Source organism: Melanerpes formicivorus, unplaced genomic scaffold, assembly GCF_026170545.1.
Source record: "Melanerpes formicivorus ecotype bairdi unplaced genomic scaffold, bMelFor1.0.p_v2 SCAF_24, whole genome shotgun sequence".
NCBI classification, from domain to species: Eukaryota; Metazoa; Chordata; class Aves; order Piciformes; family Picidae; genus Melanerpes; species Melanerpes formicivorus.
The window spans coordinates 12134559-12159892 of record NW_027142376.1 but is presented as its reverse complement, the minus strand read 5'-3'; the positions used below and the strand labels follow the sequence as shown (position 1 = coordinate 12159892).

The window sequence follows — 25334 nt, the reverse complement described above, 5'->3', positions numbered from 1 at the left end:
AGATATGCACTAAATGTTTCAGCAAGCAAACACTACATTAAAATTCAATTTTCCAGACTGCATCGCCTCAGTATTTAACTACAACATGAGACATTTAACCACCCAAAATTCAGGATCAGGTTGCCCAACACTTCAGCTACCCAACCACAACACATATGGCAGAATTTTCCAGAGTGAAAACTGGGAGAATCTAAGTTAGGAGCCCTTCTTTTCTATTCTGATTTATATGGGAAATATAGGCCTCTAACTGTGTGTGGAATTCAGATGGTTTGAGTATCTTATGAGGTGCAGAATACAGGAGGCACATGACACTCTCTGCACTCAAAAAGATCTCTAGTACAGGACTGTAAACTTTTCACAGGGTTAGAGCACAGGAGCTAAGTCCAGTTAAGTTTTTGTCATAGACTCTCTGGGCTCCTCTGTATTTCAGGTCTCCAGCTATAAAATGATAACAAGAATAACTACATCTCTGGTACGCTGTGAAAATACATATTGTAACAACAGTGAGGCACTTGACTATTGCAGCAAAAATGGCCATGGAAGTGATCTTCAGAGTGCATAGCCATGTGGATTTATTCTGAGCTGACTGCACAAGGATGTGCTTAGTTTTTTACAGTGATCCTCTTTTTTCAGATATGATACAACCCACAATAATATTTCTTGCAGTCTGGATGAATTATATGACTGATAGGGTATGTGTGGCAGTTACCTCCTTGGTGTCACGCTCTGGGGTAATGGGCAGTGATGTGTATCGATGTGTACCAAGAAAGTCAGTGCTATGCTTTGTGCTCTGGTGGGCACAGCTTTTGCAAGTGCCAGTCATATGCTTTATGACCTGGAATCCTCCTCTCTGGTGGTGTTTCATGTGTATACCCTCCGGAGAGCCACAGCTTCCTTTGCTCCTCACATGTGTGTGTCTTGTGGTGTGCATGTGAGGCCTGTCAGGGATGCAGGCAGCGTTTGCTGGGCCTAGCTGGGCTCTCCCCTCCCTGCCACATGCACGGGGCCCTGACACTGTGCACACAGGGCCCCCTCTCCCAGTGCCATCAGCCTGTGGCTGTGGGTCAGCACGCTTGCTCCACACCCTGTGTGCTGAGTACTTTCCCTCGGGGTCATCTCTGTGCCACGCAGTGTTATTGCTGGGGGTGCGTAAGCACTCCCGTGTGCCGCCGGGCTGCAGCGGGCAGGCTGGGGGTGTTAAACCGTGTCTCCACGCCTGTGCGCGCAGCTCCCGCGGCCCGTAGCTGCCGACCGGCCCCCGCCGCCGGGCAGCACCCTGTCCCTGGTTCGGGAGGCCAGGCACTCTCGGAGACGCGGGGCACCAACCACCGCCCAACTGCCCTCAGCAACTCGCCAGGAGGCGGTGTGGCGGTTCCCTCGCCCGGCGCGGCCCGGCCCCTTCTCCCTCGGGCACCGCCCCTCTCCTCGCCGCTTCTGAGTCAGGGCTTTGCCGGGCACGGGCGGCAGCCGCGGCCGAAGCGGGCTCGCAGCTTACGCCGCGGGGCCCCATGGAGAAAGCGGCAGCGGTCAGCGAGGGCGGCGGCAGCAACAGCAGTAGCCGCAGTAGTAGCCGCCCTACCTCGGCGGGCTCTTCTCCCTCGTCATCCTCCGCGAGCCGCGGGCTGCCGAGCCGGGCGGCGGCCACAGGGAGACTGGATGGAGGTGGAGGGGCCGGCGGCGGCAGCAGCAGCCCCAGCTCCGCGGCGGCCAGCCCAGGGGGCGCGCAGGCGCCCGGTAGCTGCGGTGGCAGGCGGCGGGAGCCAGTGCTGGAAGGGACGCTCAGCAAATACACCAACCTCCTGCAGGGCTGGCAGAGCAGGTAAACGGCCGGGCTGGCCCCAGTGGGCGCCTCTCCTCGCCCCTAGCCGCTCCAAGATGGTGTCCGGGCAGCTGGCGCCGCACCCCGCCTCGACCCCTCCCTGGCCACTGTGGGCAGGTAGGCCAGGCTGTATCGTCGGTCTTGCCCGAGGCCAGGTTCCGTTCCCCTGCGCGGCCGCTTTGCTTCATTTTGTTTTACTTGTTTGTTTTCCCGATCGGAGGAGCCGTTGGGTGTGAGGACAGGGAAGGGAGGAAGGCGGTACTGGGCCGCTCGCGCGCAGGGCAGCGCAGAGGGAGCTGTGGCCACAGCGCTGCCGCCCCAGGTGCGGACGGGGGCATGGAATGCCTAATGCTTCACTTACTGCTCTCCCGGTAGCGTTCCGTCTTTAAGCTCCTTTTCTATCACATCAGTCTCCTGTGAAGTCTCGGATAACTAAAGAATGAAAACTGGAGAGAGGCTCCCAGACTAAATGGGAAAAATGCCATGCTTGTGTTTATTATTTTTGCTGCGAGGTAGGACACTGGGGACAGTTAGCTGTGTGTTCAGGAAGATCCCTTCTGTTGCTATGCCCTTCCAGTCTGACAAGTCCTTATTTATATGTTAATGCAGTGACAGGCCCTGGTCCTGCAATTTGTTGGGTGTGGACAGGCTGATGTGCATCTGTGGAAGACCTGAGGTTTTGAATCTGTGTGTTGAAGCAAATTTTTTTACATAGTTGAGGCCACACTGTGGAATTAATAATGCTATATTTGTATCTGTTGAAATCAAGAGAGGATATTTCTTATTAGTGATGTATTTTTTGTTGCTAAACTTTGCCATTGTAGTGGGGATAGATGATGAATATCAAAACTAACTTTTTAAGTAAAGCATTACAATGATGGTTTTGAAGAGAAGCAAATGCTATAGAAGGAACATTTACAGGACTAGTTACAAACCTTTATGAAGCAATATAACCCCCCCCAAACCTACCAAAACCTGGTGTTGCTTATATTAAGTGATACCAAGCAGTAAGAACATGAGAGGGGTTAGAACTTTGGTGTTCTGACAGTTTTAAAGCATTTATAGGCAACAGAGTTAAACCAGCGATGCTACGATGCTGACTGATGCTGGGCATCGGTAGTAAGAGTACTGTAGCAGTACTTCCTGAAAGGTTTCAGGAGCTAGTTTAATTCCATACACTGGAGGGCATGCATAGGTGTGCCAACAGTAAGTGATAATGGTTATGTCTGGTACTGATGTCAGAAGGATTGAGTTAAAAATTTTTAGGCTGGATAAGCATATAATGAACTGAAACCTGGATAACAAGCGTGGATGGCCTTTAAGACTAAAAGATGGAAAGTCCTGGAAGGTTAAAATAGTCAGAAATAAGAGCAGTATTTAAAGGCAGTAAACTTGTGTCAAACTTTGCAGATAGTGTCTCTTTCTGGCCTTTTTACATAAACCAGAGACAGATTTGGACTAAGAGGAAAACTTCGAGGTGTCCTCTATATAACTTGTGATTTTAATATTAAAAACCCTCACATGTAAGAGAAGAATTTAAATGTGGGACCACCTTAGTATAATGAATTAGGTAATCGATGTAGCTTACATACAAATATATATGTAACTAATCACATACAATTTCTTTGCTATTTGTACTGTATATTAAAAGCTGCTGCTTGAGCTAATGGGGGGCTGGATTTGCAATTTATGGCCTGGCACCCATTTCTGTAGAACCAAAATAAAGCAAATATCTTGATTCTGTGTGTCAAGTTGGCTTTGCAGACCAGGTAAAGGACCCTTTGCTATGACTAGATGCATATTCATCGAAATAAAACTAGATTGGTTCAGTGTAGACATAGAGAAGACCCTTTATGGTGGTTTTAGGCTATGCTTGGTTACTGCAGTTCTGTGGTAGGTTCACATTAGTCTTGCATCTGTTGATTTATGCTGTCCTCCTGTATTTTTGTTTAAAAACCAGATAAACACATGTTGATACCTAAAATGCATGATTTAAGAGTTTGAAGTCAATCTGCTCCCCTTTTTGTCCCCCTGACACCTCAGCTTTTTACTGTGATTTTTATGTTGTCTGATGAAATTGCCAAATAGAGGTCGTTGCTTATAAATCTTTGAGTCTAGAACTGCCTGTTTCATTTGGGAACTGATTAAATCTTTGATAAGGGTGACAGCTTGTAACAGCATATATAATTTGTGAGAGGGTAAATGTCACTTTAATAATTCTACTGTAGCACTTGGAAATTAAAGTCTGTTCTTTTTTAGCAGTCTTTTCCAATGCTACCTTACCATGCTTTGTCAATTGCCAGTTTGAGATTTTGTAAATCTGGCTGTTTGGGCAAGTGGTTTATGAAGACAGAGATTTTAGGCTAAGTAAATTTTTTAGTTTGTTCTTTGGTCTGTTCCATCAGTGTGTGTATCTCTTGTTTGGGATGGGGAATCTGATAAAAGGTCTAAGCAGAAGAGCTGAAACTTGAGGTATGTGAAAATGATCTTACTGTGTAATGACCAATAAATGAGTAGTGATCCTTGATTTCCAGTGTGGTTATCTGGCCTTCAGCATTCGATTATTGAGTGTGTTCTCTGCAGATTGGATCAGTATGTAAGAGTTGGAAAGTGACTTTCTAGCTGGCATCTGCAAATCAGTCAAGATTGTTTGTGTTACTGTTTGGTCATACAAATTAGTTTTGCATTTTCTTAATCTGAAAAAAGGCACAAGGTTGTTTAACTGCATGATGAGTACAACCAGATGGTGTGAATATAAATAAAATGGAAAACCAAAGCAAAACCTGACAGAGTTCAGTGATCATGGATTTGGAATGTGCTTCTTTAAAGCTCCATATCTATTTGGCCAAGTAATTTAAGTGTATTAATGTTAGTTTATACCTTGTAGTATTGAACTTGAAAGGCATTCCTAGATTATCTAAACCTCCACAAGTCTAAAGAAAGAGCTGTAATTTGAATTACAGTAACTTTTAAATTGTCCTTTAAGAGGTATACGCAAGAGAATCCGTTGACTCACACAAAATAAGACTATGAATACTGAAGCATAACACTGCATTTATAAATATTAACTGATTAATTAAAGGCCTCAAATATAGTCAATCTGTAGGGCTGCATTACTTCCTATTTTAAGAATTTCTGAGGGTTTGTTGTTTATTACTTAAAGAAATCTTTGTTTTGCTCCAGCAGGTAAGGAGCAACCTGATCTGGAAATGAGTGAGGTTCTTCTTCACCTTTATAACAAACAGATGGAAACATTTCTTTTTGTTCCATTGTTTGGATGCAGTTTGTTGTGTGGTAAATATGTCAGGGGGATCTGGACATCCAGAGTATCTTGACTGAAGTTTGCACCTTTCTCTGGGTTTACACAGGTGGGAATGCAGAAAGCAGAACTTAACATAAAACACAGGTGTGCTGACATAGGAATGCTTCTGTCTGGTCTGAGACATCTGGACATCTGATGGTCTTTACTATGATATTACAAATAATCATGTTCTCAGAATGGAAGTACTGTTACAAAGCATTTCTACCGGGATTGCTTTGTTCTATGTGTATGGTAGGGTAGTAGCTCGTATTTCAAGTGGGAGTCGTGTGAGAGGTGGTAGCTTGTATTTCAAATGGGAGTTGAGGAGCTGAGAGACCTGGGGCTTTTTAGTCTGGAGAAGAGAAGACTGGAAGGGGATTTAATGAATGTTTATAAATATCTGAGGGCTGGGTATCAAGAGGGAGGGGACAGGCTCTTCTCAGTTGCATCCTGTGGTAGGACAAGGGACAATGAATAGAAACTACAGCACAGGAGGTTCCACCTCAATATGAGGAGGAGCTTCTTCACTGTGAGGGTCACAGAGCACTGGAACAGGCTCCTCAGAGAGGTTGTGGAGTCTCCTTCTCTGGAGACTTTCAAAACCCAGCTGGATGCATTCCTGTGTGACCTGTGCTAGATTCTGTGGGCCTGCTCTGGCAGGGGTTGGACTCTATGATCTCCATAGGTCCCTTCCAACCCCTAACATCCTGTGAGGGTTTGGTGGATAAGTATGCGTCTCTAGAATCCTCTCATGTCCTGCAAAACCTCCTTATAGGGTTTTGTCCTACAAGTGTGTGTAAGCCCCTGGATCATCTGCATTTGGGCCTGGGCTTAAAATTGGATTTGTAACAACAAACGGAGTCCCTGCTGGTGGGTGTTGTTGCTTTCTGACCTGATCTGATATGTGTAGGTTATTGTGTAGCCCAGGAGTTACCTAGTGCAGTACTCTGACCTTGTTTCCTCAGTCAAGAAACACATTGTGTTAGTTAGTCTGCATGAATTGTGCCTGATGTACTTTGCGTGCTTGGGCACCACCAGACTTGTTTTGGGGGTTAGCTACACTCCTTGTCAACAAAAGAATGTATTTTTGGAGTAATTTAGGGATTTTTTTTTTTTTGGTGTGCACATGCAATGCCTTTACTGGGCTTCACAGGGCTGTGGTCTCTTTACTTGTGTAGTTGTGGAGAACAGTTGCAATCTTACTGCTGCCATCTCAGGAAGACCTTTCCTTTTCTCCAGTGCCCCAAACAACAGCTAGACTGTTCTTTAACTAAAGGACCAGCAGACCTTAGTGGTACTTGGGGGCCTGACTACCTGGCTCCCAGAGCTTATTCAGCTCTGACTCTAGCTGTTCCAGGAGGGTTGTTTTTTCAGTATGTTGATAAAATACATCAACGCTGGTTTGTGCTAGAGCACCTACAAATCTGTGTAATGGGTTTTACTTTTTGAAAGTTTATATTTATTTTGGAGAAAGAGATTATGACCTCTTAGGAGGAGAATTGATGAAAATACTTCAAACAGTAATAATCTCCTCTCCCTCCTTCTGAAACAGCTAGTCCATTTTTTTGCAGAATTTTGGGATTAATGCATCTGATTGCCATGCTGCTTTGGGGTAGTTAACACCTCTAGTATTTGCTGGTTCTTCAGTGGTCACAGTCCAATTCCATCAAGGAAATGTGGCCCTTTTTTTCAGTGTAAAAAAAATTGGTAGATGGTTACTGAACAAAATACATAACTATTTATACAGGTATACCAATAGAGCTGCTGGGAGGGAAATGTTTCTTAGAGAAATACACTGGTTTTTAATGTAGAATGAGCTATACCATCAGGATTCTAATAGTAGACAAGTATCTGAGAAGGAGAAAATAGCCATGTGCTTGTTTAATGTTTGTGAATTTTGCTGAAATGGGATTTTTGGTGTTCTTACTAAAACTGGATTAACACCAACCCTTCCATCTTTTTGTCTTAGTGTGCTTCTGGCATAGCTATATAGGGCTTTGTGTAGTGGCATAAAACTTTCCAGAATGTATTTGCTGAGTTTGGAAAGAAGGAGACAGTTCTAAAGAGCTGGAGGTGGAATTTTATCTCTTTCTTTTGTTGTTGGAAATCTGCTTACATAGCTTGTATTATAGAAATTAATATGTATGTCATTAGTTCAAATAAACTTGGAATTTAAAACGTCAGAGTCAGGTATTAGTAAATTCTCTTTTGGATTGAGGCACTAATCATTTTTTCTGAATCCTGAAATCTCTGTAGCAAAAACAATCACATTAAAATGTAAGCTTTCTTTTTTACCTCCTCTCCTTTCTTCAGAGAGTGGTGGTGAATGGTGCCACATCCAGCTGGCAGCCAGTCAGTAGTGGTGTGCCCCAGGGATCAGTGCTGGGCCCTGTGCTCTTTAACATCTTTATTGATGATCTGGATGAGGGCATTGAGTCCATCATCAGTAAATTTGCGGACGACACCAAGCTGGGGGCAGGAGTTGATCTGCTAGAGGGTAGAGAGGCTCTGCAGAGGGACCTCAACAGGCTGGACAGATGGGCAGAGTCCAAGGGCATGAGATTGAACACATCCGAGTGCCGGGTTCTGCACATTGGCCACAGCAACCCCATGCAGAGCTACAGGCTGGGGTCAGAGTGGCTGGAGAGCAGCCAGGCAGAGAGGGACCTGGGGGTGCTGGTCGATGGTAGGCTGAACATGAGCCTGCAGTGTGCCCAGGCAGCCAGGATGGCCAGTGGCATCCTGGCCTGCATCAGGAACAGTGTGGCCAGCAGGAGCAGGGAGGTCATTCTGCCCCTGTACACTGCACTGGTTAGGCCACACCTCAAGTCCTGTGTCCAGTTCTGGGCCTCTCAGTTTAGGAAGGATGTTGACTTGCTGGAACGAGTCCAGAGAAGAGCAACAAAGTTGGTGAGGGGTTTGGAAAACAAGCCCTATGAGGAGAGGCTGAGGGAGCTGGGGTTGCTTAGCCTGGAGAAGAGGAGACTCAGAGGTGACCTTATTGCTCTCTACAACTACCTGAAGGGAGATTGTAGACAGGCAGAGGTTGGTCTCTTCTTCCAGGCAACCAGTACCAGAACAAGAGGACACAGTCTCAGGCTGTGTTTAGGCTGGAGGTCAGGAGGAAGTTTTACACAGAGAGAGTGATTGCCCATTGGAATGGGCTGCCTGGGGAGGTGGTGGAGTCGCCGTTATTGGAGGTGTTCAGGAGGAGACTTGACAGGGTGCTTGGTTGTATGGTTTAGTTGATTAGGTGGTGTTGGACGATAGGTTGGACACGATGATCTTGAAGATCTCTTCGAACCTGGTCTGGTCTATTCTATTCTACTTTTTACTGGTGAAACTTTTCCTCTCTAAGTATCATTAATGCTCACTTAAGGGTTTTTTAAATTTGTTTGTTTGTTTTAGTAATTTCTTTAAATTTATATCCCTAGTTTCTTTGTAGGAAAAATAGAATGTTCAGTTAAGGTGAACTTGGTCTTTGCGTAGTGGTTGATTAAACCTAACAGGTTTAATCGTGAACTGGTAGATTTGGTTTGAAAAACTTTTACTGTTGCCTCTGAACCAGCCCTGTACAGAGGTTGGAGAAGGATTCAAGCAGTGAAATTAGAGAAAGAAGTTCATATTTCTCTGTCCTTCAGCGATGCTTACAAGAAACATTTGGTAGAAGACAACTTTGAACCTCAGGGTGAAATTGGAAAAGGTGGTCTTGTGGTTAAGGAGTTGGTTTGCACTGCAGAGATGTGGGTTCTGTCTGGAGAATTGCCATGGATATTTCTCTTGTCCTCAGGCAGGTGACCTGAGTTCTTTGCTCTCAACTGCTTGTGTCATATGGTGTCAGGGCTGCTTATGCCTGTGCATAGGATAGATTCATATAATGCGTAATCATCTAATGCATAAGATGCTTGATGGTAATGTAGGAAAAATGTGCTTAAAACAAATGAGACTTGGGCATTTTTGCTCAGGCAGTATATTAGGGATATTCAAGTGCACTTCAGAGTTGAGCTGCAGTCTTGCACCAGAGGGAATCACAGTATCACAGTATCACAGTATCACTTAGGTTGGAAAGGACCCCGAGGATCATCGAGTCCAACCTGACACCGCAGACCCCATGACTAGACCATGGCACCAAGTGCCACGTCCAATCTCCCCTTGAACGCCTCCAGGGTCGATGACTCAACCACCTCCCTGGGCAACCCATTCCAATGCCGAATGACTCGCTCGGTGAAGAACTTCCTCCTCACCTCGAGTCTGAACCTCCCCTGGCGCAGCTTGAGACTGTGTCCCCTTGTTCTGGTGCTGGTTGCCTGGGAGAAGAGGCCAACTCCCTCCTGGCTACAACCACCCTTCAGGTAGTTGTAGAGGGCAATAAGGTCACCCCTGAGCCTCCTCTTCTCCAGGCTAAACAATCCCAGCTCCCTCAGCCTCTCCTCATAGGGCTTGTGTTCAAGGCCTCTCACCAGCCTTGTTGCCCTTCTCTGGACACGCTCAAGTGTCTCAATGTCCTTCTTAAACTGAAGTGACAGGCAAAATAGTGTGGTCTTCCCTTCACCCAGATGTCACACTTAGCTTTCAGACACTGAAAAGAAAGTGGCAGCTGGCACCAGCACTGAAGCATTTACTTGCCCTTATCTGAGTTTTGTTATTACTGGCTCACTTTTCTGCTCGTTTTTTGAATGGTGATTTCTGTGCTTAGCCATGCAGTGATAAATGTGGTTAGAGGGAGCACACATGCACTTGCTGGCTCATTTAAGAAAACCCACCAGTTTATGAATATGGATTTTGTTCATGTAGGAGAAGTGTTGTTAAACTGAGTAATGTGCCTGGAGTCTTTTTATGCGGCTACAAGAAAAGTATTCAGAAGATTTCCCTAGTTATTTCAAATTTAGAAACAATTGTTTAGTAAGAGGAATGCATTTGAGCTTTTGCTTCTCCTAATATTCTTACGTTGTTTTTTTATGATATATTTAACAGCCTGAGCCTTCTAAGTGAAAAGGAAGCCAAAATTGTTGTAAATACTGGGTTTTAATGTAAATCTTCTTTTGTTAAATGTGTATGAACGATGAAACCAAGTGTTGATCAGGTTCTATTAAAAATGCTGAGGTTGTTTCTTTGGTCTCAATACACTCTCACAACTTTATTTTCAAGTGTCTTGGCATTGTGCTTTAGATCTTAGAGGCTTTTGAGGATATCAGATAATCAGAGTGCTATGAGGACAGACTGAAAGAGTTGGGGCTGTTCAGTCTGCAGAAGAGAAGGCTCCCAGGTGACCTAATTGTGGCCTTCCAGTATCTGAATGGGGCCTCCAAGAAGGCTGGGGAGCGACTTCTCAGGATCTCAGGTAGTGATAGGACTAGGGGGAATGGAATGAAGCTGGAGGTGGGGAGATTCAGGCTGGATGTGAGGAGGAGGTTCTTCACCATGAGAGTGGTGAAACCCTGGAATGGGTTGTCCAGGGAGGTGGTCAAGGCCCGGTCCCTGGGGATGTTTAAGACCAGGCTGGATGAGGCTCTGGCCAGGCTGCTCTAGTGTGGGGTGTCCCTGCCCATGGCAGGGGGGTTGGAACTAGATGATCCTTGTGGTCCCTTCCAACCCTGAGTGATACTATGATACTATATTTCTTTTTGGAACCTAATCCAGGGAGCCGAAAGTTTGCTTAGTATTTAACTCATAAAAAGGCTTGGTAAATGCTCTCTAAATGCTACTGCACTTCTCTTTCCAAGACAGTATTAATTAGTATGTAATTTAATTTGCCTATTTATCTGAGAATTTTTCTTGCAGTCACAGAAGATTCTTCATAGCTATGGGAACAATTTGCCTAGCTTTAATCACAACTTAAAAAATTGCCTGTTGTACTTAATACACATTGGCCTTTGATTTTTGTACTGAATCTCATTATGCTGATTGTGTGTGAGATGGAAGATAACTTTTTATCAAATTTAATTTCTATGTGCAGGTTGGGCAGGTTTTTGGGCAGGTTAGGTTGTCTTTTGTCTGTATTTGGTGTATCTAAACCTATGGAGTTTCCTTGCTGCAAATTAGATCTCCCAGTAATTTTAACAATTTATGTTAGTTTTGATTATTATTTGATGTTTTTCTTCACATGGGAGCTCGAGAAATGGGCACACCTTCAGCTGTGGTTGCACTGGGCATCAGCTCCAGGGTAATGTATCCCATTTACTCCAACTCATTATTCTCTGCTTAAAAATGTCAAGGACCATTAGTGTTTTAGTTCTCCATTAGTAACTAGGTTATTAATTTTGCCTCATAAGTTTTGACTTGGTCTAATCACACGTGGCACTGAGACCTCATGTTCCCTGGTGCTGCCTTGGTTCTCCAGACTGGTATCCTCATACCCATGCTCTTATTATTTACTGCTTGCTTAGCTTAAGCTGTCAGTGATGCAGCACTTTGGTGCTTGTCATGCTATTTTCTCCTGATGCCTGCTGTACTTCTTGATCCAGTAACGTAGGCATAATACTATGAAGATGACTGCTGGAAGTGTCAAAATGAAGAATATAAGCTAACTGTCATTTTTTGGATGGGAAGGTGATGAAAAGGAGTGCTGTGGGAGCTGTCTATGTGCAATACACTCCATGGTTTGCACGGTGTATGCATGCCTGGTTTTTGAGAGGGTGAAAATGGCACTTAATTATTTGTTTACAGAAGACAATAATTTTTATATATAGCTGAGGAAACTGATTATTAGTTGGAAGAATTATTTGGGCAGAGTAATCTGTAGATTTTCCTTGCTTTGAATTTTTCTGAGTCAGTGCTTTTTTTGGGGTAAATCTTTTATCTTGTCATTGTGACTTTTTTTGTCACTGCATTGATGATTTTATTCAACAGCATTTGAATGCATGTTGTTTGCTGATCATAGCTTATTTTCATGTCACCACCATTCTTTAGGGAATGTTCATTTCCCATTGAGGTCATTGTTAAAGGCTCCAAAGCCAAGAGCTGACTGCCAAATAATCCTATTAGAAATACATGTACTCACATTCTCATTTAGTTGCATTTTGAGCCTGGCTCCATCTTTTAACTGCTTTTCAATGCATTCAATGTATCTTGTTCATTTTTTTAATCAGAACTCAGTGCTGCCTGCATTTCTTCAGTTTCTTCACTTGTAGTGTTATAAAGCAAACTTACATCAGAAACCTTACAGATTTTCTGGAGGAAATGAATTTTGAGTAAGCATATAGTGATTTATGGTAATTATTTTGTTTTAAATACATTTTGTTTGTTTTAGAATGTACTGTTATCAGCTGTTACATTATTTTCTTGAGCATTGGATTGCCTGAGAGACCTAGGAAATTAACTAGGCTGTTGCATTTGTACTTTAAAAAATATTTTCATAGTGTAATTTCCTTCAGTTAGGGAACCTTCCCATTGGTTTTGGTGGAAAGGAGTTGGCTGCACCAAGTATTGATTAATCTTAGCAATTTGAATCTTTCACTGTGTGCTTGGTGAAATCTAACTATTTTGTTAGTAGTATCTTTCTGATAAAATTTTCAGTTTAGAATATGGAGTACAATTCTTCAAAGTAAAACCCAAGGCTGCCCTGGTGTGTGTACACACAGTAGCTGTGTGCTTGGTGCTTGTTTCAGAACACTTTTACAGGATAAATGCAGTTGCTGTCATGTCCACTGCACCCCCTAGAATGTTGTACAGAATTTGAAGGTGCTGTAAGAGATTTGACTGAAAAGAACTTAAGCTATAAAGTGGATGATTATAAATTGAAATCCCTCAATTAATCCTTCTCTGTGGTTTTGCATGTTACAAATTCATGTATCGTATTTCTCAGTGACCTAAGAAATGGCTTTTCTTCAGCTACACAGCCTTCTAGAGATCATATGTTGGAGTATTAGGGGTTGTCTTTATTAGGTTCCCAAGAGTTTTTATAAAATAAGTCAATGCTCATTACTTGGTTTGCTTGAGAATTGTGACTTGTCTAGGTCATTCAACAGTATATGTAAAAGTTAGAGGAAATGCATAAATACAAGCTGAGGCTCTGTATTGATAAAGCTTCTGTGTTTACCTTATGTAGAAATTTGTGAACCACACTGCTACTTACAGCTGTCTTAGTTGTTGCGTGTTTTACTGATACAGGATGATGCTTTTATGTAAGGGGGACACACACTGGGAAAATCTACTCACTGGAGTCAGAATATTGTGTCTAACCTCACCAGGAATGGGGTGTGTGTGTTCTCTAGCTTTGGAATATGGAGAAAACCTTCCTGGTAAACTGAACAGTTTAAGGTAGTGCAGACAAGACCAGGCATTCCACCATTAGTCTCCTTGAATTTATAAATACATAAATAGATGGGGGAAGAGGGGCAGGGGCCAACTTCTTGTCCATTGCCACTCTTTGGAGCTGGGAGGGAACTGAAGAGTCATGTATTTTTATTATAAAAGTGCAAGGAAAGGGTAGTTTGGCAGTAGGACAATGGAGGAAAGAAAAGGTGTGGGATGATGGGAGAGGTTTAGGGAAGGAGTTAAAGCTTCTAGAGTGGGACTGATGGAGTGATAGGGCAGGAACAGAGGAGAGAAGGAAGTAGATACTGAAGGCAGCCCAAGGATAGACCTTTACTGCTTTTTAGAAAATGAAAGTCTGAAAATCATATAGTATGAATTTAGAAAAGTCTTGGAAACCCAAGTGAAAGAACTTTGTTCTTATTTATTAATTTTAATGCTGCCATTAAGAGCGGCACACAAGAAGTGGAGAGGAAATTACTGTGCTCTAAATTGAAGAATGTGTAGTGCAGCATGGATCTTTATGGTTTTGCTTTATTTTCTCTGACACCTCCTGTAGCAGAGCTCATTTTAGGTTGGTGTGAATAGCAGCCGGAGGAAGCTGCTGACGGTGTCCACCTGGATATATATTAACGTGCCAAACTTACTTTTGCTCTTTTAAACACGATATTGTTAATGTGGGCATTCATATGGAATGATGAAACTTTTTTCCTGTTAAGATTATAAGTATTACAGGTTATAAGTATTTTTTCTTCATTTTCAATTAAAACAATGAGTATTTGGATTTTGGTAGTACAGCGGGTTTAGAAATAGATGTGTAAAGTGGCAACCTAATGCATAAAGGTCTTTGGAAGTAATTGTATGCAGATCTAAATATACTTGAATCAGGAGGATAATGTCTACTGATAGACTGCATATCTCACAATGTATTGATGAAACCACTCTCTCTGGGACTTTGTAAACTTTCTGTGTTTTTAAGAAACATTGTTGACAGGATGCCTTGTTGTGATGATGGCTGCATATCAACTATCAGGATAAAGAACACACATAGAAACTTCAACCTCAGTGAATGAATGAATTGTTAGTAAAGGCAAGACGGACTCTATTGGACTGCAAACTACTGGCATGTAAAGCTGAAAACTTTCAACTATCCTAAGATGATACAGCATATAAGAAAGGCCTGCTTTCTGCAAAGCTTTGTTTGAACTAGCTGGTGTGGAGAAGAGATGGGAATAAGCCAGAATGCTGATCTTGCAAGCAAGATCCTTACTTTGTGTATCATGTTTTCTTTATTTAGAATAAACCAAACCAGGTTGGAAGAGACCTTCAAGATCATCGTGTCCAACCCATCAACCAATCCAACCCACCCAAACAGCTAACCCATGGCACCAAGCACCCCATCAAGTCTCCTCCTGAACACCTCCAATGACGGCGACTCCACCACCTCCCCGGGCAGCCCATTCCAATGGGCAATCACTCTCTCTGTATAGAACTTCTTCCTAATATCCAACCTGAACCTCCCCTGGCACAGCCTGAGACTGTGTCCTCTTGTTCTGGTACTGGGTGCCTGGGAGAAGAGACCATCATCCACCTGTCTACAACCTCCCTTCAGGTAGTTGTAGAGAGTGATAAGGTCACCCCTGAGTCTCCTCTTCTCCAGGCTGAGCAACCCCAGCTCCCTCAGCCTCTCCTCATAGGGCTTGTTTTCCAAACCCCTCACCAACTTTGTTGCTCTTCTCTGGACTTGTTCCAGCAAGTCAACCTCCTTCCTAAACTTCCATATGATGTGCAAAGAAACTATTGCATGGTCTTGGATCTGTTCATTCTTTCCAACCGGGAACAAAAGTTGGATTGAAAAGAAAACTTAAAAAAACCCCAAAAGCTAGGAAGGACAAACAGAAAGGGCAATGTAAGCTGAGAATTTCAGAAATTCCCTAAGTTAGACCTTAGCTCTGGTTTGCATTTTTTCCCTTCTGTGTAAATGTATGTTTAAAATGTATGCAGATCAGAAAAAAACTACATTACTGTGACATAGCTAAGTTCTTAGCCCCTAGTATATGAAAGTGGAATGAATATTACATGTTAAACAGGTTCTTTCACTGAAATAATGTGTTAAATGAAACTTGCAGTTGACAGAAATGCCAGCATTCATGTGATTCAGTTTTGAGAACCTGGATGATAAATTATCTGCATTTTGAAAGTGAAAAATAACAGCCGCTATATATAGCCCAGTAAAAGCACAGTTCCAATTTAAACCCAGATGTTTTATTCCACCAACTTGCACCAAAAATTACTGTCGAAACAGGTCTGTTCAGAAAGCATTTGTCTGCTAGAAAGTATCTGGTAGTTGCTATGTTCACTTAGAATATATTGTAAAAAATTGTGTCTAGAACAGCTATAGAGAGCTATAGAGAATAAGTAGAGTGTGGAATGAGGGAGGAACGAAGAGTCAGATTAGAGGCGTGCTGTCTTCCAGCACTGTGGTGGAGTAGCCATCCCCGGGGGTGTTCAAATATTCTGTGGATTTGGTGTTTAGGGACGTGGTTTAGTGTTGACCTTTCAGTACTAGGTTGAGGGTTGGACTGGATGATCTTTATGATCTCTTCCAACCAGATATTCTTTGATCCTGTGATTTCTGACATCATGTATATGCCTTTTTCACAGTATCAGGAGGATACAGGAGGAGACTCAGGGGTGACCTTATTGCTCTCTACAACTACCTGAAGGGGGGTTGTAAACAGGCAGAGGTTGGTCTCTTCTCCCAGGCAGCCAGCACCAGAACAAGAGGACACAGTCTCAGGCTGCACCAGGGGAAGTTCAGGCTGGAGGTGAGGAGGTTTTACACAGAGAGAGTGATTGCCCATTGGAATGGACTGCCCGGGGAGGTGGTGGAGTCGCTGTCACTGGAGGTGTTCAGGAGGAGACTTGACAGGGTGCTTGGTTACATGGGTTAGTTGATTAGGTGGTGTTGGGTAATAGGTTGGATGCGGTGATCTTGAAGGTCTCTTCCAACCTATTCTATTCTATTCTATTCTATTCTATTCTATTCTATTCTATTCTATTCTATTCTATTCTATTCTATTCTATTCTATTCTATTCTATTCTATTCTATTCTATTCTATTCTATTCTATTCTATTCTATTCTATTCTATTCTATTCTATTCTATTCTTAGTTTCATTCAGGGTTGGAAGGGACCACAAGGATCATCTAGTTCCAACCCCCCTGCCATGGGCAGGGACACCCCACACTAGATCAGCCTGGACAGAGCCTCATCCAGCCTGCTCTTAAACACCCCCAGGGACGGGGCCTCGACCACCTCCCTGGACAACCCATTCCAGGGTTTCACCACTCTCATGGTGAAGAACCTCCTCCTCACATCTAGCCTGAATCTCCCCACCTCCAGCTTCATTCCATTCCCCCTAGTCCTATCACTACCTATTCTATTCTATTCTATTCTATTCTATTCTATTCTATTCTATTCTATTCTATTCTATTCTATTCTATTCTATTCTATTCTATTCTATTCTATTCTATTCTATTCTATTCTATTCTATTACCAAGGTTGAAAGAGACCTCAAAGATCATCGAGTCCAACCTGTCACCACAGACAACCTTCAAATTTTTGTGTGTTGCTTTTGCAGGTGGTAATCAACTCTTGTTATTATGTGTTTCATCCACAGTAAATTGTATGAATAACGTACATGTGTCCAGAAACAAAAAATTGCTGGGTGAAAGAGCTCAATGGAAGTGTGGCAGTTACCAGAAATAATTAGGAAGCCAAACTGTTGAATACAGCAGCTTTGTATTGACATTATAACTCTGATGACCTAGATTGATGAAGACAAGCACATTTACGATGAAAAGGTGTCTCAAACTGTTGTCTGTTTTGTCAGAAGTGTTATCAAACACACCATAGTCATGAAAGAAAGCTGTCCCTGACCTTGAATCCTTCTTAGTGTTCCTGTAGATTACTCAGTAAACCCAAAATACTTATTAAAACTAAGTTGCAACACAACTGTTGGTTTTGTTTGTTGTTTGGGTTTTAACTCTTAATGCTATATTTTGCAGTGATAGTATTTTCTTAAAATAAAACACCACCATATTTTTAAAAATCTGAGAATACCATAGGTACTTCACAATATTTGGACAAGCTTCAGATGTGAAGCTTACTCTACAGAAGTTAAGAGGAAGAGGTGCTTGGTCTCTATAAACATGTCTTTCATCAGTAAGTCATTGCTAGGTGTAATATATGTTCTTTTGTTTTTTTGGTGGAAAAAATGAAATCTTCAAGTGTCTTTCACTGACTACAAGGTGATTTTTAAATCTAAGCATTAATCTTTCAGTTTACAGGAAGGTTATTCTATCTCGAGGTCTCTTATTCCTTGGTGATTTTAGCTGTGGACTAGAAAATAGCACTGAAGAGTTGATGGCTCCTGGCAGTGATTCCTGCTGAGGACAGGGTATTGCAAAAACAAGGATGGGTTATGAATGTCTGGCAAAGAAGTCAGTGAACTGATACAACCTCTGTGGAACTTTGCTGACTCAAGGCAGCTAATTGAAAATGTATGCAATGATATCCGTTGATGGGATGTGGTTATGCTTTGAACCTCCTTGGATTGCATTATTGTGATACAGTAGAGTCGGTATCTTTCTGTTGATAGGTTGTGAATATTGAATAGTTGTCAAATTGAAATCTTGTTGATCTAAAAATAAATTAGGAGTGGTTTTGGATATACTTGAAACTTCCTACCCTTTTTTAAACATGTAATGATAATATGAACTACTTAACACTTGCCAGTCCTTAGCATAATGTATACTTGGGGAAAAAAAACCCTTAGGTAGTATGGTAATCTCTATGAATATCATTACCTTGTATTGTAGAAGAGATCTCTGATAAAATTCCATGGATTTATTTTAAATTGACTGTGCAGTAATAGTGTACTTCACTTCTATCTTTACCTCACTGTTGCCAGTGCTTCTCTTCTCTTTGATCAAGTTTTTTGGGCATCCTAAGGCATCTCCAATTCCCTATCCTGTTTGGAAAACCAACAGCTATAAATGGTGCAAGCACTATCCAGTGCAGTCTGTGTACATTTTATTTAATACTTAACAGGCCTCATACAGTATGTCCACAATTGTTCCACACCCACTAAGGAATGTAGTTTATTGTGCTAAGTAAATTCTTTATCAGGGAGATAGTGAAACACAAGGGATCTGGAGGTTGCTGATAAAATGTGGGATCCACATTTTTCTTTTCCATTTTCTCACCCCCACCCCCCCCCCCACCCCCCCCCTTCTCTGAGAGGGCACTTGAATATAAATGTGCTTTTGAGGTTTATTTAGGAATATAATATTCTCCTCTCAATTTCCAAATTACATTGGTTAGGGAGAGGTTGGTGGTTCTTCCCAGAAGTGAAAGCTAGGACACTTGATCTGTGAGTGGTTCTGTCTAGCTTTGTCTCTCTGCTCATGGCTGAGAAAACACAACCAGAGACTGGAATATGAGAAACTTTGAATTCCTTGGTTTTCTTGTTATTAAATGATGCTGGGAAATTAATGATTTCACAGGTACTCTTATCCTCCTTTTTTTGAGATAATAATTTAGACTTCTTGTCATGAGGAGTGATGAGAACAGCCAGTATCTTGAAGTAGGGCTCTCAGCTGTGAGTATAAACAAGAATCATCTCCAGATAGTAACTAACTGATAAACTGTCAGTTATGACAGCCATATGTAGCTGCTCTGTCCTTCCCAGGGTGTCAGAGGCTCAAACTGCTAGTTTCGTTGTGCAGCTTTCAGGTAATCCAGTGCTCTTCCAGCCCTTCTGTCCTTGCATGCCCTGTTGTGCTTATGGGGGAGTAGGTGAGTGATACCCATGTTTTGGTACACTCTGGAGTATTTTGTGGTGGTTATTTCTGATGGCTGACATCAAGAGCTCAGTCCTATGTGACCTGGAATTCACTGTGACTGTGAATTTAGACTGGTCTTAGCTGTGGAGCTACACTGATTTCATACAGAACCCCTGGTTCCAACAGCAAAGGATAGGTCGCTGTGGGTGTGGCGTAGCTCACTCCATTCAGTTTGGTGATTTAAACGTTGCTGGCCAAAAGAAACCCTGTAATATGTACCATATTTTTGCTGTGCTGTGGACTAAAGACTAGCAGATTGTTTGAATCTAGGCAGAACCCAGGGCTCCCTGTGGCACAGTGTGCTCCTCTCTTTGTGGGAAAAGGATTGGAAGTGTCTTTACCTTTTGTAGAAGAGTCAGATGATTGTGGAAGCTGATAGCAATCTCAATTGGATGTTTCTTGGGCACGGTGGTTCTGGTGGGAATCCCTGAGTTGTGGGATGAGCTGCAGGAAATAGCTGGGCCTTTCAAGAAGGCTGTAGCAGCTTAAAACTGTTTGCCTCATAATGTAAGTTCTTTCATTTTCTCTATGCTAGTTTTTGAGTTGAAGAATTCAAACCTGGAGGAAAATAGCTGAACATATGTACAGATGTAGTCTTACTCCTTCTTGCACAGAACAAAGAGGTTGGCAGCTGAGCATAAAGTTTTTCTACAGGGTCAGATAAATAGCATTAATTCAGTTGTCCTCCTTCTTATGTTCAAGGATCTCTCTCATTTCCCATTGATTCTTTTATCCTGTGACAGCAAGTGTCGGGATAGTGCTGTAGAAGATGGACTGAAGTGAAGAAAACATTTGAAAGTGAGGAGATAAGATGGAAAATGTTACATGTGCTGAAAATTAGGGATGGAGAAGCAGTGACCTCAGGTTCCAGAGAGGAGGCTAACAATGTGAAGCTTTTTCGCATTTTATTCCCCACAAGCTTAAAACCTGATTTTTCAGAAGTGACATTTGACCAGATGGAGCAGAAGAGGTGTGGAATTGGTGTCTCAGCTGAGGGAACTGGAAAGCTTAAGGGAACTGTCAGTAGTAGTAGAGAAAGCAGCTGGTATAGCAAAAAATATACTGGAGTTTCTCATAGGTAGCTGATTTGAGATGGTGTCAGACATCAGGAACAAGTGTCTGAGAGACTGAACTCATGCAGAGTTTTAACTTTCATTAAATAATTCCCTCAACTAGGTTCAATTACTGTAATGCTGAAAGGAAAATACAAGTATGCAGATGTAACTTTCTTCAGTATAACCTCCTCAATGAAACACACCTCTTCTTGCTTTGATGTCTTGTATGTGAAGATCATCCTTAATCCGAAAGAAACATGAATAAAAGAATAGCTCACGTGTGCCCTTGAAAAACTAAGCCTCTAAGAAGCAAAGCAACAGTACCCTATAAAACTGAGAAGTTATAAAACTGACCTTATCTTTGGTTTTGTGTTTATGATTTTGGTTTAAGATGAATCTATACTCTGAGTAAATGCATGACAAACTTCAGCAGAAGGACTCTATCATTGCAATTTCTTTGAACAGGTACTTTGTGCTGGACTTTGAGACGGGGATTCTACAGTATTTTGTGAATGAACAAAGTAAAAACCAGAAGCCACGAGGAGCCTTGTCTTTAGCTGGAGCTATAATTTCGCCCAGTGATGAAGTGCCACACATGTTGGTGGTCTACTCTGCGAATGGAGAGATGTATAAGTTGAGAGGTACAGTGCTGCTTGAAGTGCCAGCTGAATCATTCTTCCCTGCCATTCCTGGTTCTGCATATTTCATTTCTCTTGTAATTAATTTATCTTTTAATTCCCTGTACTGTCAGAAAGTCATGGTTATACAGCTATGTGGTTACATGCTACTTTATATAACACAGTGAAGAGTAATCTGGAGTTAAATAGATGTGAATGTATAATATATAGACTTTAGGGCTGAAAGATATATCAGGATGCTTTCTCTAAGTTGTTACTGTGGCATTTTGATCATATGGTGTATTTTGTTTGCTTCTGAAGGAAGGCAAAAGCTGCTTTTCTTGTGGTTCACAGAACAGCATTTAATTTCTCATTAAATTACCATCCTGCAGTGCAGTAATATATCTGTTAGTGGGTTGGAGAGGGCAAAAAATGGCAATGCAAGACTGTTCTTGTCTCTCTTCAGTCTTGGAATAATTATATACACCTTTAATATAAAATTTTGCTTTCCCTTACTCCCAAATGCAAGAAGGACAGTGCAGGGTATATAAGAATTACTTTGGAATATTTTGTTTGCCTTTTTTCTTTTGCTTTTTGTTTCTTTCTCTTCCTTTTAAAAAGAGTATTTTGCTTCTAAGGTGTTTTCAGTATGGTTGCTCGATGAGAATACTTTCATATCAAAGTAGTTCATAACAAAGCCCTACAAAAGGTATTTTAAGAAGTGACATGTAGTACAGTGTAACAAAAGTTTAAAATTCTATTAGTTTGATTAAAAAAAAACTGTGGTCAGAATAATTTGTCTAGCAGGACAGAGTATGCAGGACTCCCTTGTGGTGCAGTGTGTTCCTGTTTTATACCTAGAACTGAAACAGAAGAACGACCTGGGGGAGTTTCTGTGAAAATGTTTTCAAGGTTGCAGTTAGAAATCATGAGCACTTGTGGTTTCATTATCATACTTTTACAGTCACTTCTGATCATCAAATCCTTACAGTAATGCTGCTTTGTAATGTAATGAGATCTATGAATTTGATTCAAATCAGTACATTTTTATGCTGAGTCAAAACCCATTGTAGTACATAATAGTTGAGGAAGTAAGAGAAAATATTTACTGAGATTATCCATTGTGTAGGTATTCATAATTAGGACTACTGTAGTAGCTGGTGTGAAATAAAACCAGAAGCAAACATCTTTCCTAAATTATTACACAGGAGTCACTGTGTATATAGACTGTGGACAATCTTTTCAATAATTTTTAAAGATGTGTGTAGGAAAGTGTGGTTTTCCTTCTTGTATCTTTGAGTTGCATGTGAATGACACACTGTTTAAAGAGAGATTTGGTTGAGCTGCATTAAAATAAAAGTACTTAAATGACTGTAGAACTGGTATGTTCTCTGGTAGCTGATTGACAGCTTGAGTGTAGGGGTTTTACTCATTTCAGTGTTACCATATGGCCCTTGTTCTTTACAGAGAGACAAGTAAAACATTTGAGGATTAAAACATGTAAACAAAGTCATCTTGAGGTAATTCTGCTTTTAATAACACTTGGAGAAGATAACTGTGAAGAAGACTCACAAATTTGCCCCTTCCAACTGGCCACAGCATCTTAAGTTGAGGTTCAGATGTATTGTACTTAAGAATTTAGCCATACTTAATTTCACTGGCATAAATAGGGGTTTGTAGTGCATCCTAACCAGTAAATAATCTTTCCCTCTAAGTCACCTTCTCTTATGCAGAAAAGGAGTATGGATTTATGTGTGACTCCCTGCATTTTCTTGTTTCTGTTCTAGCTGCTGATGCAAAAGAGAAACAGTACTGGATAACTCAGCTTCGTTCCTGTGCCAAACACCACAAGGAAGGTAATTCTAAGGTAAATAATTAAGAGGGAGAAGTAACTATTATGTTTTAAGAAGTGTAGGTGAAGGACAGCATGATCTGGATGGTAGATTGGATGCTGTAGTTAGTAGGGTGATGTTCAGAGGTTTATGAATAAAAGCAGCAAGTTGTTACTTGTCACTAACTGGAGCAAGCCTAAGTTAATTGGGCAGTCTTAGTAAATAAACATTGTCCTATTATGAGAAACTAATGAAGTACATGGTTAATTGAGTGGCTGGATGAACTGCTTATTAATAAACACCTGTGTGATGTCCTGATTAGTATTTAAGATTGTTAACTGATAGTTTTATTTCATCTTGCAAGATTTAATGGCTCTTTCTATAGAAGCTTCAGGTAGATGTTAGCAGTCTTTAGCTGTTTACCAAGTCTGAAAGAGGTCACCATATAAAGATTGGTATTATTTATTTCTCCTTGGAAATGATGTCAGAATTTATATCCTCGGAGAGATAAATATCTTGGACAGGTTAAAAACATGTTTTGGCTTTAAAAATAGCAGAATAATGGCTTGACTCACAGTAGAAATAACATGAATATGTTTAAATCAGAACACACTTTGAAAGTTGGACATATTAAATCCAAAAAAACTCCCCTATTATTAATAAATGATAATTGCATTTATTGTATATGTGCTTTTGTTGTTGATACTAAGTCCCTAAAACACCCAAACTACTCCTGCTCTTCTCTTCAGTCTAAGTACTCCTGTTGATATCTTTACAAGACTGAAAAAAGGTTGCTTTCTTCATGGCTAATTGTTTGCCCTGTTAAAAGAATTGCATAAAACTGCATACAAAAAGAATTCCTTCCTGCCCCAGGATTGTGACAGTATCAGTCTGACATTAACCAAGTCATGATCCTGGGTATCTTTGAAAGTTGCACTTCTAGAAGGTAAGTGATATTTGTGTCATAGTATCATTCAGGGTTGGAGGGGACCACAAGGATCATCTAGTTCCAGCCCCCCTGCCATGGGCAGGGACACCCCACACTACATCAGGCTGGCCAGAGCCTCATCCAGCCTGGTCTTAAACACCTCCAGGGACAGGGCCTCGACCACCTGGACAACCCATTCCTCCTCACATCCAGCCTGAATCTCCCCACCTCCAGCTTCATTCCATTCCCCCTAGTCCTATCACTACCTGAGATCCTGAGAAGTCCTTCCCCAGCCTTCCTGTAGGCCCCCTTCAGATACTGGAAGGCCACAATTAGGTCACCTGGGAGCCTTCTCTTCTGCAGACTGAACAGCCCCAACTCCTTCAGTCTGTCCTCATAAGAGAGGTGCTCCAGCCCTCTGATCATCCTTGTGGCCCTTCTCTGGACACGTTCCAGCACCTCCACATCCCTCTTGTAATAGGGGCTCCAGAACTGGACACAGTACTCCAGGTGGGGTCTCGTCTCACCAGGGCTGAGTAGAGGGGGAGGATCACCTCCCTCGACCTGCTAGCCACACTTCTCCTGATACAGCCCAGGAGAAGTGTGGCTAGCAGGTCGAGGTTGGAGGAAACTAGTGTTCATTTAACTGTGTGAAGTAAAATAAACCCAACTTTTTCTTATTTTTGAGTTATGTAGACTCATTAGGAAGCAATTATGGTATAGCTAAAACCCTCTCTAAAGGAGAATAAGTAACTTCACTTTTGGTACTTTTTCATTTCCTATGCATGGTAGTTAAATATGGGTTCTACATAGCTGTGGCCCAGAACTATTCAGAAAGGTGCAGCTCTACTTGATGAGGATATTCTGACAGTTGCTAGTGATTTGCAGCTCAAGGAATTCCTTGCTAAATGGAGATGGTAACTTTTTGTACTGAATTGCCATGAGTGAATTATTCCATAGGTAAAAACTGTTGCACTCAAATCTATGTTTAGAATTTTTCATTCTGCCTCTCCCTTTTGAGCTTCTGCAGTAGTAGTAGCTACATATTCTATTAAGCTCTGAATTAATTGGTAGACCAAGAGAAAAATCTTGGTGTTGCAACAGTGAAAATATTGGGAAAAAAAAGCAAATAAAATATTAGGAATTATCAGGAAAGGAGCAGGGAACAAAATACTTGGACTGCTCTGTCAGATCCTTGTCTTGAATACTTTTATCAGTCCTCTTTCATTTCTGAAACAAATGTTGGAGTGGTTGCAAGTACTTTTCATCAATTATTACTGTGTACAGAATGAGCTCTGTGTAATGAAACTTGACTGCACTCAAGTCTCTCTTTCTGATGATGGGGAAGGAAAGGACTTATCAGGGAAAGTGTAGTGTGCTCTGGAGTCCCTACATAGTAAGTATTTGCTAGCTGTTAATATTGGTATGGAGGAGCCTTAAAGAAAATGAGCTGTAAACAGGTTCAAAATAAAAGGAGATTAATGAAAACTGGAAATTGTTATGGGGTACTTTGGATGCTTAAAGTGTATATCAAGTTGATAAGTGTTTGAAAGGCAAATTGTTAGCAGAAAGTCTTGACTAAGTGATTGGGAGGGTATTAAATACCATGTCAGTCACAGAA

General features: G+C 41.7%; 1 protein-coding gene across 2 annotated transcripts in view; it reads left to right on the top strand.

Annotated features, from left to right (window-relative positions):
• Positions 1-1451: 1451 nt before the first annotated feature.
• Positions 1452-25334, top strand: part of OSBPL10 (oxysterol binding protein like 10) — a 109883-nt gene continuing 86000 nt past the window's right edge. For both annotated transcript variants that reach the window (XM_068152922.1, XM_068152921.1), the window contains exons 1-3: positions 1452-1819; positions 20802-20977; positions 22741-22820. In XM_068152922.1, coding sequence (XP_068009023.1) covers positions 1509-1819; positions 20802-20977; positions 22741-22820 — 567 coding nt within the window. In that variant the 5' untranslated portion in view covers positions 1452-1508. The remainder of the gene's footprint in view (positions 1820-20801; positions 20978-22740; positions 22821-25334) is intronic.